Source organism: Bufo bufo, chromosome 2 (genome assembly GCF_905171765.1).
Source record: "Bufo bufo chromosome 2, aBufBuf1.1, whole genome shotgun sequence".
In the NCBI taxonomy this organism is placed as follows: Eukaryota; Metazoa; Chordata; class Amphibia; order Anura; family Bufonidae; genus Bufo; species Bufo bufo.
In genome coordinates, this window is record NC_053390.1 from 107,579,207 (window position 1) to 107,595,695 (window position 16,489).

Genomic DNA, 16,489 nt, shown 5'->3' on the forward strand with positions numbered 1-16,489 from the left:
CCCTGGCCACAAAGCACTGAGGGAAGGGGCCCAAGCTGAACTCTTGCACCAGGGCCCATGAACCTTTAGCTACACCCCTGCCTGAGAGGCCCATGTTTCTTCCTGGTTTAGTGAATTGCAGACCATGCACTGACTATACTGACAACACAATCCAGTAAATGAGAGAAAAGAATCTTTATATTCATACTTTTAAGATTTTACGTTTATGGTGCAGCTGGAAAAATTGTTCATAATAAATGTTTAGCCCTTATAACACTGAATACAGATTATGTGTCCTCCATATAGAAAACCACACCGTAGGGTGGCGTATACATCTATACTAGCAAGCGTAACAATGTCAGTCCCTGCAAAAAGAATCCAGAAAGGCTCTAGAATTTTACAGGTCACTGTGACAATATAAATGGAGCTCTAGATTTTGCCAGGAAAATAAACATTAGCTTAAATATATCTATATATACTGCAATCTTCCCTCTACAAAACTAAAGTAAAGGTACATTTTTACAAAAAAAATTGACCTCAGCAGTCCCATGGGGAAACGTAGTCTAGTAACCAGATTGAATGTTGTTTTCATGGTATAATGATCTGTAATGATATAATATACCTCTCATCACATTAAACTAACCTATAAGGATTATTTGCTGTAGAATCAGCAATGGCATTGACAGTAAAGTCATATTTCACATCCTTTTGAATTTATTAATTAAAGCCTAACTCTATTAAAAAATGTGACATTTCAGGTCAGGTGCTACTAGCTCCACTATCCTGCTCCATCCCCTACATGTATAGTAGGCTAGAAAGCTTAGCTATAGGAGCTGATTTACAGGGTGGCTTGCTGGACTGCCTGTGAGGGGCTATGGGATATTCTGGGTAACTGCGGCCACATCTAACTGGGGATGTATGGGGAGTTTTTGTAGCACTACTTTCCAATTTTTAACTACTGAGTGACAACTGCACAACGCCGATTGCAGCGAGTTTCTTGCAGCATAAAGTATTCCACTGTACTGCTACAAAAATTCTCCATGCCGCCGCTTTCAGCAGGGCGTAGATTAAAGGGGTTGGCCACTTTATCATTATTTTCACCGAAGTGTTAGAAACCCACTCACTAATATAATGTTACATCAGCCTCACTATCCTCTGAGCCCCTTGTTTAGTGCCGATTGCTGCAGGACTGCACAGCGCTCTAGTTCTTAACATGGCTGCTGATGAACAAGTAAGTAACCAGACTGGTCCATCAGTGGCCTCCATGAATAATGCTGTGCACTGCCTCAGTGGAGGCCGCCGATGGATGAGTAAACTGCAATCCACTGTACTAAACAAGGGGATGGCTCTTATCATTGGAGAGCAATGGGACAGATGTGTGGGACAGTACTTCTGTGAAAATAAAGGTGAGATAGATGTCTGGCTAACAGCAATTTAAAGTGTATGGCCAGCCTGAAAGGGGTTGTGTCATCTCAAACATTGGTGGCATATCGTGTCACTTTGCAGGCTCCATTTAAGAGGTGGGACCCACAACTATCAGTTATTGGAGGCATATCCTAGCCATATGTCACCGATGCTTGAGATGGCACATCCTCCTTAAGGTCCCCCCATACACATTAAACTATCTTCTCCCGCAAATGCCATTTTCGGTGGGACCGTCCGACCAACTAGGAATGCCTTTACATGTACATTTTGGTGCAGAAATTTCTGGGACTGAAAATCAGTTCCATTCATCAGAAGGAGGCTTGCAGAAATCCATGTGCTTGATGGCAAAGCAACCCTATTCAGATGACTAGAACTGATTTTCAGCCACAGAGCTTTCCACAACAAAATCTTTCGTATGTGAAGGCACCCTAATGAGTAGGGGAAACTCTGACACTTCCGATATGATGAATTTCAACATCTGATCTGTCTGTTCTCTGGGGAGATAATCTGCTACCAGAGATGTATGTCAGCAGCTTTCTTCTCTCCTCCCCATTGAAAACACATACTGTACATGCTCAACCGGAGAGTCGGGGGATATTGTGAATGAACGAGCATTTGGCCTACAGCTATTGAAGGTGTTTAGGCACCTTGTAGTGAACAAAGAATTAAATTGATAAGAAAATAGAGAGTGAACTCATGGCTCCCATATGGCAAGTGTAAGAAGTCTTCCTGAGTCACGGATTACACCCCTGAATATAGACCTGTACAAACACAGTAGATCAGAAGTAATTCAGGAAAACATCACACATTTTTCCTTTCTCCATGATATATATGTAGCAACAGCTGGCATTAAAAAAATCTGAATGAAGTAGTCTTTAGTTCTTGTCCAATGTAATATCCCTTAATAATTAGTCAACAATAAAGCAATAAAAATGCAACTGGGTAGTCCAAAAGTGATGATAAGCTGGTGAAGATGTCAAAAGGATGGCAGTTAACGTAGATGTTGGTGCCGGTGTCAAATCCTAGAGAACAGCTTGGCTTCCAATGTTTGTCAGTATTTCCCTTTTATTTGATGTCCATGTCATCATGTGGTCAACCATTAGCATGTCTGTTGTACGTGCTTCATCCAGTCTTCAGAATACAGCTTTCCCTTATTCTGGATTACACCACCAGTAAATGGGTCACAGTGCAGGTAGGTCGGGAGGTCACCGATCGCCCGTTATTTGTTGATGTCAGATGAGTACCTGAGGCTCTTGCAATTTAAATCATCTAACGATTTCCAATACTTGTAGTTTTCAGTCAGGTGTTGTATAAGGTTGGGCAAATGTGCGAAAGCTGAAAACAAGCAGGACACCATTAGTGGGGAGGCTAGAAGCTGGATGAGATGTTATGAGCACCCTACTCCTTGACACCATATGCTCTATAGATCGAAGATTATAATAGAACACATTCAAGCTTTCCTATTATAGGAGAATGTAGCGTCTTCCGCTCCTTCTGGCAGCCTTTAGTTACTGTCTCCTTGTCTACAGGCTCTGTGTAAAGCCAGGTTCACACAAGCGTATTCAGTCCCGGAAACATGCTTTGTGGGGGATTGAACACTGCTTCTCTGAAGTAAACTTGCAGTATCATAATGATTTATGATGCTATGAATTCCTGTCTCACCATGGGTCTACAGTACTGTAGTCACACATCATGTGAGTGAAATTCAGTAGACCCATGATGAGATGGGAATTCACAGCATTATAACTCATTATGATGCTGCGAGTTCACTTCAGAGGAGCAGTATTCAGTTCGGTAAATACAGCTCCCACAAAAAAATGTGTTTCCCAGGCTGAGTATGCTTGTATGAAACTGGCCTAAATGTTCAGAAACATTCTCAGTCTTCAAAAATCCATCTAGTGTAATACAGTAAATGCTAGAGAGGGAGGAGGGGGATGTAGCTGCAGTATTTCTACCTCAATTTTATTAGTGAATCGGCTTGGGGAGTTCTGGCTGTACGACATCTAATATGTTTTTACAGATGCCTAGAGAATTATAGTAATTGTTTTGTAATGACAAGTACCTGTTAAAGAAACAGTGCCACACCTGTCCACAGGTTGTGTCTAGCATTGTAGCTCGACTCCATTAAGATGAACGGGGTTCAGCTGCAATACTGCATACAACCTGTGGACAAGTCTTGTAAGCAGGAGACACATTCTAAGTGTTGCCAACCTTTCTGATCCTTTGGAGGAGGAGGACACTTTATAATCGGCTCTCATAGTTAAGGGACCCTTCTAAAAAGTAGGGTTAACTCATTGTGGAAAACCTCATTAAAGGGGTTTTCCGAGTGTTTCATACTGATTGATTGGTGGAGGTCCAACTCCCTGCACCCTGGTCGATCAGCTCTTTGAAGAGGCCTCAGTACTCTGGTGAGTACAGCTGCCTCTTCGCAGCTTATCAAGCACAGAGCCGTCCATTGGATAGTGGCTGTGCTTGGTAATTCAGCTCATCCCCATTCATTTGAATGGGACTGAGCATAGGCCACGTAACCAATGAACATGACATCACTGGCCTAGGTTAAGCTGCGAGGAAGCCACGGCATTCACAGGAGCACTCCAGCCTCTCTGAGCAGCTGATTGGTGGGGGTGCTCAACGTGAAATCCCCATTGATTAGATCCTGATGATAGGTCATCATTATGAAACACTCAGAAAACACCTTTAAGCTAAAGAACCTGTAGAAGTATATTTTACATGCAGAATACATATATTATAGTCTCTGTTCTTACCGTCCCATGCATCAAACATGTCTGTGATAAAATAGTCTATGAATGATATTTGAGATTTTGGTATGCTACATGTGTTCCGGTCGAATACTGGCATGACTACTGGCAAACATTGTCTCTTCTCTTCATCGGTCTGTAAAAAAATGACATAATTTATCAGGAACGTTGTTTAGTTCTATGTACACAGAAACCTACCCGTTAACTTTTTAACTAATTATGAAAGAATAGATTCCTAGATTTTATAGCAGGCACTCTGCAATCAACGTGATTGTGTTTACTGATACATAATAAGAAACCCCAAGCAGTAAGGAGTATTAGGTCTTATGGGTTTTAGGTGGAAGCAAGAATCGTGAAAATCGTGAGGACTTTAAAACACCAGGGCAGACATACTAAGGCCTCCTGCACACGACCGTTGTGTGCACCCGTGGCCGTTGTGCCGTTTTCCCAGGCAGCAGGGGGAAGACCCCCCCCCCCTCCCCAGTTTGAATATCATTGATGGCCAGTGCGGCCCCCCCCCTCTATTGTAATTATTCGTTGGTGGCACAGTGTGCGCCCCCCCCTCCCTCCCTCCCTCCCTCCCTCCCTCTATTGTAATAATTCGTTGGTGGCACAGTGTGCGCCCCCCATCGGCCCCCCCTCCCTCTATAGCATTAACAATATTGGTGGCCAGTGTGCGGCCTCCCATCTCCCCCCCCCCCCCCATCATCATTGGTGGCAGCGGAGTTCCGATCGGAGTCCCAGTTTAATCGCTGGGGCTCCGATCGGTAACCATGGCAACCAGGACGCTACTACAGTCCTGGTTGCCATGGTTACATAGCAATAGTACAATAGTAGAAGATTCATACTTACCGGCTGCTGCGATGTTCGTGTCCGGCCGGGAGCTCCACCTACTGGTAAGTGACAGCCTCAGGTCTGTGCGGCGCATTGCTAAATGAACTGTCACTTACCAGTAGGAGGAGCTCCCGGCCGGACACGAACATCGCAGCTCCCAGGTAAGTATGAATCTTTTACTATTGTACTATTGCTAGTAACCCGCTGCCACCAATGATCGGGGGGGGGGGAGATGGGAGGCCGCACACTGGCCACCAATGTTGTTAATGCTATAGAGGGAGGGGGGGGGGGCGATGGGGGGCGCACACTGTGCCACCAACGATTTATTACAATAGAGGGAGGAAGGGGGGGGCGGGGGGGCGCACACTGTGCCACCAACGATTTATTACAATAGAGGGAGGAGGGGGGGGGGGGGCGGGGGGGCGCACACTGTGCCACCAACGATTTATTACAATAGAGGGAGGAAGGGGGGGGGGGGGGCGCACACTGCCACCAACGAATTATTACAATAGAGGGAGGAAGGGGGGGGGGGGGCGCACTGGCCACCAATGATATTCAAACTGGGGAGGGGGGGGGGGGGTCTGCCCCCGGCTGCCTGGCAGCCCTGATCTCTTACAGGGGGATATGATAGTACAATTAACCCCTTCAGGTGCGGCACTTGAGGGGTTAATTGTGCTGATCACGGCCCCCTGTAAGAGATCGGATGCTGCTAGGCAGCAGGGGGCAGTCATGTACACAGTTTGTAGTATATTCTAACTAGAAGCGTCCCCATCACCATGGGAACGCCTCTGTGTTAGAATATACTGTCGGAAATGAGGTTTCACGATCTAACTCATATCCGACAGTATATTCTAACATAGGGGCGTTCCCATGGTGATGGGGACGCTTCAAGTTAAAATATACCATCGGATTGGAGAAAACTCCGATCCGATGGTATAAAAGGGACTCCAGACTTTACATTGAAAGTCAATAGGGACGGATCCGTTTGAAATGGCACCATATTGTGTCAACGTCAAACGGATCCGTCCCCATTGACTTGCATTGTAATTCAGGACGGATCCGTTTGGCTCCGCACGGCCAGGCGGACACCAAAACGACTTTTTTTTCATGTCCGTGGATCCTCCAAAAATCAAGGAAGACCCACGGATGAAAAAACGGTCACGGATCACGGAAAAACGGGACCCGTCTTTGCGGACCGCAAAAAAATACGTTCGTGTGCAGGAGGCCTAAGACTGGTGTTAGAAATGGCAGTGGAAGCCCCATCCATGAGAGAAGTGGCAAATTACGGCACAAATATGGTGTGCTCTATAATTTCCGACTTTTTAAGAGCCAGAATGCTGGACTCCATTATTACAATTCCCACTGCCTCATAATGGCTTGCCCACCGTAATGGAGTCTAAATGGGGGGTCCAACAATGAAGGCTCCATTCCATGGAGGGAATTTATCACATCCTGCACCTCAGAATTCTGGCTTTACAAAGTCATGAAATAAGAACTATGACTTTTTTGGGTTACTTGTGCAAATGTTTTTTAAACTAATTTTTATTTTTATGACACTTATTCCAGTTTTAAAGTGGTTTGCTATGTTAATTAGTTTCACTCCAGATTTATCACAGAAAAAAAAAATATATATACAAACTGACTCCAGTAGTGGGGTGGTGCAGAAAATCTGGTGCAACAGTTGGACCTTTGATCAACACAAACTCACATGAAAATTACTTCAAATATTACTTTCATGATAAATTCTCCCCTCTTTACCATGTGTGTCAAAATAGCAAGATATTCTCCCTTTCTAGGAATGCTTTTACAGGACAATACATCTGTACATCTATGAAGCATGGCACCAGTTTCGGACTGGGCTGTCTAGGGCCCACCAGTAAAATTTATTTTGGGGGCCCACCATACAGATACATCCAAATATTACCTGCTCACACAGCAGCAGAAAGCAGCAAAACGCCACATAATAATTGATTATGGAGTCCCTGCAGTAACTTTGAGAGTGCAGGTCCCTGAAAAAGGAGTAGACTGGCTGTCCTGCCTCTGTACCTACAGTATAAGTCATCTCAGCCACATGATCATGTCTATAATAAACTGGGTAGCTTCTTAAATATTCTACCCAGTTTTTTACATGAACTTAGGCTGGTTGAGGTGCTGTACACTGCCTATCTATATGTAGTGCATTAGGTCTACTGTGTGCCACTTGTGCAGGGGGTGGGAGACTAGGGGCCCACCTTGCTCAGGGTACCACCGGGGGATTCACCAGTACCCCTGTGGGCCAGTCCAAGCCTACATGGCACAATATTTTTTTCTGGCAGATTTTGAAAATCAGAATTAAAGTGCCGGGCTCCTGCACCTCTATGGCAGCCCTGTAATACAGCTGTTGTGCGCAAGCCTTAATGCAAGTATGATTCATTCTTATAACTCAGAAGCAGATGATTCCACATGTTGACACTGTTTTCTTGAGGTATTATACCTGAGCAAAATACTCCTCTGAGATCCTTCCAGCCCATTCAATGCACAAATCCAATGGACGACAAGGGTTGGCCACATCTGCACATTTTATCAGCATGCGTTTGATAAGGATGCGATTCTCTGGTGAATTTTTGATACTGGGGGAACACTCGCAGTCACTGCCTTCACTCTGCAGAAAAATCATGAGAAACCTTAGGAAATACATTGAAAAAAAGATTACCATAATTCCATCTCTGGGACATAGCCAATAGAGATGAGCGAAGTTTCGGAAAATTTCACGAAGCAAATATTTTGTAGCGGGTGCAATGACAGGGAGCTGCGATAGCTCCGCTCCCCATCATTGTACCCCTTAGATGCCGTGTTCATACATGAACGAGGCATCTGAGAGTAATAATTCAGTGTAAAATTAACATAAAAAAAAAATTCAATCATACTTACCTCCTCCATTTGCTCGCAACGGGCCAGCCGCTGCCATCTTGCTTGAAGATCTTGCATGAAATCTCGCGCGGCCCGAGATGACGTTGTCGCGCTGGCCAGCTTGGTGATCACGCATGGCCCGTCGCGAGCAAATGGAGGAGGTAAGTATGATTTTTTTTTTTTTTTTTTTACACTATTTCAGGTTAAATCGATTCGCTACCACAAAGCGCAAGGAAATTTAATTTATCCTGAAATTTGGATCGAATTCCACTTCGTTGGATTCGATTCGCTCAACTCTAATAGCCAATTTTATTTTTTTTCTTCCCATAGGCCACAGCCAGCTATTTTGGCATACCAAAAGTATGCCCTAAAGCCAGCACTACAAATGAGATTAAAGCTGGATGAAATGTCCCATCGTGGCCCAACACTGTTTGAAAAACTGTTGTTGGTAATATCAGATGAAAATGTGATCAGACAAAATGTAAAATTTTTGCCGTTGTTGGCCGAAACTACTTCTGTATGGCATGATTGGCGAAATTCAGCTGTCACTGGCTTTGTACTCAAGGGTGATATATCTACAGTGTTGAACAGAGTCAATCACTTGCAGTATAGACCCCAAGGACAAAATGAGGCAAAAAGAGCGCCAAACCCCGTTTCAAAGTACAGTTAGAAATGTAGAAGAAGGGGAATTGTTGTCCCTGAAACGCGTCGAGCCACATATGTGTATTAAAGGTAATTGATCAGAAGCACAGGATTTTTGCTGCCTTCCATCACTAAGACTCTACATGCGATCCCGGCCGGGGGGGTTCAAGTCACAGGTGTTTTATGCTTATCCTGATGACTACCCCCCAGTGAAGTGAGTGTTATTTGTGTGAAATTGCCCTGAGGGGCACTTCACATTTTTATCATTACTAACTATACCATCTATATTATTTTTATTATTTCTATATAGTTCTAGTCGGTCCTTTCTCTATAGCTGTGTGTATTCAGGGTCTTCTACCCAGAGTACCCACTATTTTTACTCCACGCTATTGTTTTATGATACATTTTGTGCAATATAGTAGTTATCACTGCGAGTGGTGCTTTCTATTCCAATTCTATTTAATTTCTAACTGTACTTTGAAACGGGGTTTGACGCTCTTTTTCCCTCATTTTGTCCTTGGGGTCTATACTGCAAGTGATTGACTTTGTTCAACACTGTAGATATATCACCCTGCACACTTATATACTATCCTGTTAAGTGTCTGTAATCACAAACACTTCTTGGAGCTGCCTCCCCCTCCCTTCTTTCTTCTCTCTTCTTTTCCTTATCCCAACCACCCCTGTCGGCGCCCAGATTTTTTCATTCCTTTGGGATACGTCGTGATCCCTACGGGTCTGAATTAACTTCCGCTTTTTTTCTCTGTTCTATATTTGTACTCAAAGACCAGGGAGTCCGTTTTTGTGATTAGCAAGTTTAGTCTGCCATGGTGATGATGGTCCCACGGATGACACAATGCGGCAGACCACTGTCTCATGGTTGGCCCGCTTAACAATATCTGTTTTAATATGGCCCTGGGGCCATTTCTTAGGCCTTAGCTGTTGCTATTTGGGGGTTCAAAGTAGGAAGACAAGCAAAGCCACTGAGGTTTCTCCAATCCCAGCTGTTACTGCAGCAGTGTACCTAAAAATCACAGCTACTGTACTCAAGGATAACTGCGTGGTTATTTAGGCTATTTGCTTGCCTCACCTTACATCAGAACATTTAGAGGTTTGCTCATCCCCAATGTTTCTTGGCAGTGGCAATATCAGACACGTGTATACATTACGTCTCATCATCACCACACTTCACCATATTACAGGATTTGCAGTTTATTAGTCCGGTGTGTAAAAACAAGAAGTGTCACATAATGAACTGCCGACCTCAATATCATCTTATATAAAGATTATTAATAGTGTTGTCATTATTATCTTACATTTGAGTTGTTCTCTTCAGCAGCAATGGGCTTGTTGATACTATTCACAAACTTGTTCACATGCTCAAAGTGTCTGGTCATCTCCGTGGCTAAAACCATATCAATTATGGCTTGACGAAGGGTTCGATACTGAGTTCTGAAGAAGGGTAAAGAAGAGCGGTATTCAAAAGAGTGCACCTTGACAAAATGATGGAGCTCACTACCCCAGCACATCAGACTCCCCCCCCCCCCCCCCCACCACCACCATCCAAACTTTCAAAAGCAACCTAATAACCCACCTCTACAGGAAAACCTACCACCTGCAATAAGCCTGCTGTCAGTACACTATGAAATAAGCAGCCTTGTAGATTGTAAGACCTTTCTGCAAGGTGTTCTGCTCTATAATAGTCTGTTTTGTATTACGTATGTAAACCCTTTTTATCGATTCCTGCAATATTCCCATCCACTGCAATGGTAAACCACAGCACCCTAATAATTGCATGTTCAAACCCCCTGAAGGAGAGGTGGGAGCGGATCTAAACAAAGTTTTAAAAAATATTAAGAAAAAAAAGAATAACATAAAAGTGATCAAAAAGTGGTATCCATAAAAATAGCTTACCAGCAAAAAAAAAAAAAGCGTCCTCACACAGCTCAGTAAATGGATTTTTTTTTTACCAATTCCAACCCATTCATAATTTTCTCAGTCCCTCATAAGCCATGTTTTGGTCTGCGGCTCATCCATGAGCATATTTGGGGTCAGGGTTCTCATAACACACATCTTTAGTGTGAAAGTGAATATTAAAGGGAGTTTTCATAAAGCTTTTGATATGTCATAGAGACATATCAAAACTTCTCCGCGAGGGTGCTGAGAACCTCACTGATCACTAGAACGAGAGAGAAGCGCTCGTATATCGTACTCCCTCTCCTCGCTGTAGGAGACGCCCTGATAGAAGTCTGTGAGCCTGTCTCAATTCCATCCTCTGCAGTGAGGAGAGCGTGTGATTTGGAGCATTTCTTTCTCCTCGTTCTTGTGATCAGTGGAGCACTCAGACCCCCCCGAACAAAACTTTTGATATGTTTCTATGACATATCAAACATTTTTTGGAAAACTCAAGGAGTCTTTAATAGTTTTGAACCTCTCTTTGTGTTGATTTATGACATCTATAACAAAATATTTTGTATTTCTTTGCATTTATGCTTGAGGTTGTTCAATTCTAAACACTTATCCCACCCATTTCACCCTTTCTTGTAAATGCACATTTTCTTGAACATGGGGACAGTTGGGTACTTAGGTTGGTCAGCAATATTGTATGTAGCTTTTGAGCTTCAGGTCGACAGTGATTGCAGTTCTTGCTCAGTTTCGGTTTATACATGCAAAACACAGTAACATATAGAGTAACATACCGATCCATGTTCTTGAAAATATTGCTTTTGCCGTCTTTTGCTGTGAGCTGGAATGCTAATGCAGAGTGATGACTTTCTAAGACAGCGGTGTCATTGTAAAGAAGGGCTAATTCACTGCCGGCATTGCAAAGAAAAGAGTTGGTGCGACCGGGGTGATCAATATCATGAACCGTGGCAGCAATTAAAGCAGCTACATTGTCCAGTTCATCAAGATTTGCCTAGGAAGAAGCATGAAGAGTCAGATGAATAAAAATTTAAAATCGGCCATTTAGATTTTTTTCCGTTATGGCATTCACCACATTTATACACTGCTCAAAAAAATAAAGGGAACACAAAAATAACACATCCTAGATCTGAGTTAATTAAATATTCTTCTGAAATACTTTGTTCTTTACATAGTTGAATGTGCTGACAACAAAATCACACAGAAATAAAAAAATGGAAATCAAATTTTTTAACCCATGGAGGTCTGCATTTGGAGTCAAACTCAAAATTAAAGTGGAAGAACACACTGCAGGCTGATCCAACTTTGATGTAATGTTCTTAAAACAAGTCAAAATGAGGCTCAGTAGTGTGTGTGGCCTCCACGTGCCTGTATGACCTCCCTGCAACGCCTGTGCATGCTCCTGATGAGGTGGCTAACGGTCTCCTGAGGGATCTCCTCCCAGACCTGGACTAAAGCATCTGCCAACTCCTGGACAGTCTGTGGTGCAACGTGACGTTGGTGGATAGAGCGAGACATGATGTCCCAGATGTGCTCAATTGGATTCAGGTCTGGGGAATGGGCGGGCCAGTCCATAGCATCATTGCCTTTGTCTTGCAGGAACTGCTGACACACTCCAGCCACATGAGGTCTAGCATTGTCTTGCATTAGGAGGAACCCAGGGCCAACCGCACCAGCATATGGTCTCACAAGGGGTCTGAGGATCTCATCTCGGTACCTAATGGCAGTCAGGCTACCTCTGGCGAGCACATGGAGGGCTGTGCGGCCCTCCAAAGAAATGCCACCCTAAACCATTACTGACCCAATGCCAAACCGGTCATGCTGGAGGATGTTGCAGGCAGCAGAACGTTCTCCACGGCGTCTCCAGACTCTGTCATGTCTGTCACATGTGCTCAGTGTGAACCTGCTTTCATCTGTGAAGAGCACAGGGCGCCAGTGGCGAATTTGCCAATTTCGGTGTTCTCTGTCAAATGCCAAACGTCCTGCACAGTGTTGGGCTGTAAGCACAACCCCCACCTGTGGACATCGGGCCCTCATATCACCCTCATGGAGTCTGTTTCTGACAGTTTGAGCAGACACATGCACATTTGCGGCCTGCTGGAGGTCATTTTGCAGGGTTCTGGCAGTGCTCCTCCTGTTCCTCCTTGCACAAAGGCGGAGGTAGCGGTCCTGCTGCTGGGTTGTTGCCCTCCTATGGCCTCCTCCACGTCTCCTGATGTACTGGCCTGTCTCCTGGTAGCGCCTCCATGCTCTGGACACTACACTGACAGACACAGCAAACCTTCTTGCCACAGCTCGCATTGATGTGCCATCCTGGATAAGCTGCACTACCTGAGCCACTTGTGTGGGTTGTAGACTCCGTCTCATGCTACCACTAGAGTGAAATCACCGCCAGCATTCAATAGTGACCAAAACATCAGCCAGGAAGCATAGGAACTAAGAAGTGATCTGTGGTCACCACATCCAGAACCACTCCTTTATTGGGGGTGTCTTGCTAATTGCCTATAATTTCCACCTGTTGTCTATCCCATTTGCACAACAGCATGTGAAATTGATTCTCACTCAGTGTTGCTTCCTAAGTGGACAGTTTGATTTCACAGAAGTGTGATTGACTTGGAGTTACATTGTGTTGTTTAAGTGTTCCCTTTATTTTTTTGAGCAGTGTATTTTAATAGTATGGGTGTTTGCAACATGGAGATACCTATGATTTTTTTTTATTCTAATTTTTAATATGGCAAAAAAGGGGCTGATTTTAATTTTTATATATTTTTAAACATTTATTTTACACTTATTTTAAAGTCTCCCTAGGGGACCTGAACATGCAATCGTCTGATCGTTTGTCCCATAGACTGCAATAAATTATTATTGCAGTGTATGTTAGATTCAGTGCATTCCTATGGTGTCCTACCGCAGGGAATGAACAGCTCCCCCAAGTTCAGTGTCGGGGGAGCCATTCGGGCCCTGAGTGCACTGTTCTATCAGGGAATAGCCTCTCAGATCTATGGGGCTATGTGTCTGTGATCAGCCAATCACAGTCATTGGCTCTGGCTGTCTGCTGTGTAAAAGAGAAGGCACCCGGCGGCTATGCTGCCCAATCAGCTTCTAAGTTGACGCCATGTTTACTTACAGGAATTCCGCTGTACATGCATGGCGGAGGTCTGGAAAGGGTTAAAATATGTATATAATATAACAATTTTGTATCATTACCACTTGTAGGAAGTCACATGATTAGTGTTTATTTTCTCCTGGTACTCTGTGCTGGGGTTTCCCAACCCGGGTTCCCAGGAATCCTGGGGTTCCTTGAGCGCTGATCAGGGGATCCCCAGAACATAGCAACAATAAGACCCATCACCTTTACAATGGGGAAAGTAAACTGATTTCAGCATCTCAAAGACAGGAAACATATCTTAGCCAAATTATAGTATTGGACTTCTTTGAGACAGGCTTGGCACTAGGGGTTCCCCAGTAGTGGAAACATTTTTCATGGGTTCTCCATTGTAATAAGGTTTGGAATCACTTCTGTCACTGCTCTCGGATCTTCTTTGGTCACGCCCCTCCCACAGTACTATTTTAGGGCCACACAATCAGACTGAAGACAATACCGCTTGAAATCTAAATACCTTCACGTTCTCTTGCTGAAGGAAATAGGCCGTGGCATGAAGAACATCAGCTGCGTGGGTAGAGTTGTGGTAGGCATTAGACGCATGATAGTTGGCCTCAATTATTTGGAGCCAGGAGCGCAGAGTGGCTTCTGAGCAGTTCAGAAATTCACAGACACCAAAACAAGCAAATATTTTCAGACCAAGGTAAACTAGTGGCCTAAAAAAGCATAAAAAGATATATAAAACATTTTGTTATATCACGCAACTTATAATTTAAAGGGCATCTGTCAGCAGATGAAAACTATGAAACTCGTTGACGTGTTACATGTGCTTTTGGCAGCTGAAGGCATCTGTGTTGGCCCCATGTTCATATGTGCCTGCATTACTGAGAAAAGTGAAGTTTTAATATATGCAAATGAGACTCTAGGAGCAATGGGGGCGTTACCATTACACCTAGAGGCTCTGATCTCTCTGCAACTGGTGCGCCCTCTGCACTTTGAGTGACATGGCCAGGCGATGTTTTCACTGTCTGTCAATCAGAGGCTGCAGCTGTTGCAGAGAGAGAGATGCATATATTATATCAAACAGGTACAAATCTGCTGACAGATGCCTTTTAAAGACAATGACTCAGATCTACTATGAGTTAGACATCTAGACAGGGAGTCTTTAAATGCACAATTATCACAGTGGCTCAGGCTGTATGATAAATCTGGTGCAGCTTTAACCACTTCCCGCAACTGTAACGCCGAAAGGCGTCATTGCGGCGGCTCCCCCAGGCTACGCTAACGCCAATAGGCGTCATCTCGCGTGAGCCGAGATTTCCTGTGAACGCGCGCACACAGGCGCGCGCGCTCACAGGAACGGAAGGTAGGAGAGTTGATCTCCAGCCTGCCAGCGGCGATCGTTCGCTGGCAGGCTGGAGATGTGTTTTTTTTAACCCCTAACAGGTATATTAGACGCTGTTTTGATAACAGCGTCTAATATACCTGCTACCTGGTCCTCTGGTGGTCCCCTTTGTTTGGATCGACCACCAGAGGACACAGGTAGCTCAGTAAAGTAGCACCAAGCACCACTACACTACACTACACCCCCCCCCCCGTCACTTATTAACCCCTTATTAGCCCTTGATCACCCCTGATCACCCCATATAGACTCCCTGATCACCCCCCTGTCATTGATCACCCCCCTGTCATTGATCACCCCCCTGTAAAGCTCCATTCAGACATCCGCATGATTTTTACGGATCCACTGATAGATGGATCGGATCCGCAAAACGCATCCGGACGTCTGAATGAAGCCTTACAGGGGCGTGATCAATGACTGTGGTGATCACCCCATATAGACTCCCTGATCACCCCCCTGTCATTGATTACCCCCCTGTCATTGATCACCCCCCTGTAAAGCTCCATTCAGACGTCCGCATGATTTTTACGGATCCACTGATAGATGGATCGGATCCGCAAAACGCATCCGGACGTCTGAATGAAGCCTTACAGGGGCATGATCAATGACTGTGGTGATCACCCCATATAGACTCCCTGATCACCCCCCTGTAAAGCTCCATTCAGATGTCCGCATGATTTTTACGGATGCACTGATAGATGGATCGGATCCGCAAAACGCATCCGGACGTCTGAATGAAGCCTTACAGGGGCATGATCAATGATTGTGGTGATCACCCCATATAGACTCCCTGATCACCCCCCTGTCATTGATCACCCCCCTGTAAAGCTCCATTCAGATGTCCGCATGATTTTTACGGATGCACTGATAGATGGATCGGATCCGCAAAACGCATACGGACGTCTGAATGAAGCCTTACAGGGGCATGATCAATGACTGTGGTGATCACCCCCCTGTCATTGATTACCCCCCTGTAAAGCTCCATTCAGATGTCCGCATGATTTTTACGGATGCACTGATAGATGGATCGGATCCGCAAAACGCATCCGGACGTCTGAATGAAGCCTTACAGGGGCATGATCAATGACTGTGGTGATCACCCCCCTGTCATTGATTACCCCCCTGTAAAGCTCCATTCAGATGTCCGCATGATTTTTACGGATGCACTGATAGATGGATCGGATCCGCAAAACGCATCCGGACGTCTGAATGAAGCCTTACAGGGGCATGATCAATGACTGTGGTGATCACCCCCCTGTCATTGATTACCCCCCTGTAAAGCTCCATTCAGATGTCCGCATGATTTTTACGGATGCACTGATAGATGGATCGGATCCGCAAAACGCATCCGGACGTCTGAATGAAGCCTTACAGGGGCGTGATCAATGACTGTGGTTATCACCCCATATAGACTCCCTGATCACCCCCCTGTCATTGATTACACCCCTGTCATTGATCACCCCCCTGTAAAGCTCCATTCAGATGTCCGCATGATTTTTACGGATCCACTGATAGATGGATCGGATCCGCAAAACG

General features: G+C 44.8%; 1 protein-coding gene across 4 annotated transcripts in view; it reads right to left on the minus strand.

Moving 5' to 3' along the window:
- Positions 1 to 245: 245 nt before the first annotated feature.
- The window catches only part of PDE8B (phosphodiesterase 8B), a 327,461-nt gene continuing 311,217 nt past the window's right edge, over positions 246 to 16,489 (minus strand). For all 4 annotated transcript variants that reach the window (XM_040421398.1, XM_040421397.1, XM_040421396.1 and 1 more), the window contains exons 17-22: positions 14,069 to 14,267; positions 11,225 to 11,442; positions 9,842 to 9,977; positions 7,471 to 7,638; positions 4,170 to 4,299; positions 246 to 2,739 (exon numbers count right to left, since the gene is read on the minus strand). In XM_040421398.1, coding sequence (XP_040277332.1) covers positions 2,624 to 2,739; positions 4,170 to 4,299; positions 7,471 to 7,638; positions 9,842 to 9,977; positions 11,225 to 11,442; positions 14,069 to 14,267 — 967 coding nt within the window. In that variant the 3' untranslated portion in view covers positions 246 to 2,623. The remainder of the gene's footprint in view (positions 2,740 to 4,169; positions 4,300 to 7,470; positions 7,639 to 9,841; positions 9,978 to 11,224; positions 11,443 to 14,068; positions 14,268 to 16,489) is intronic.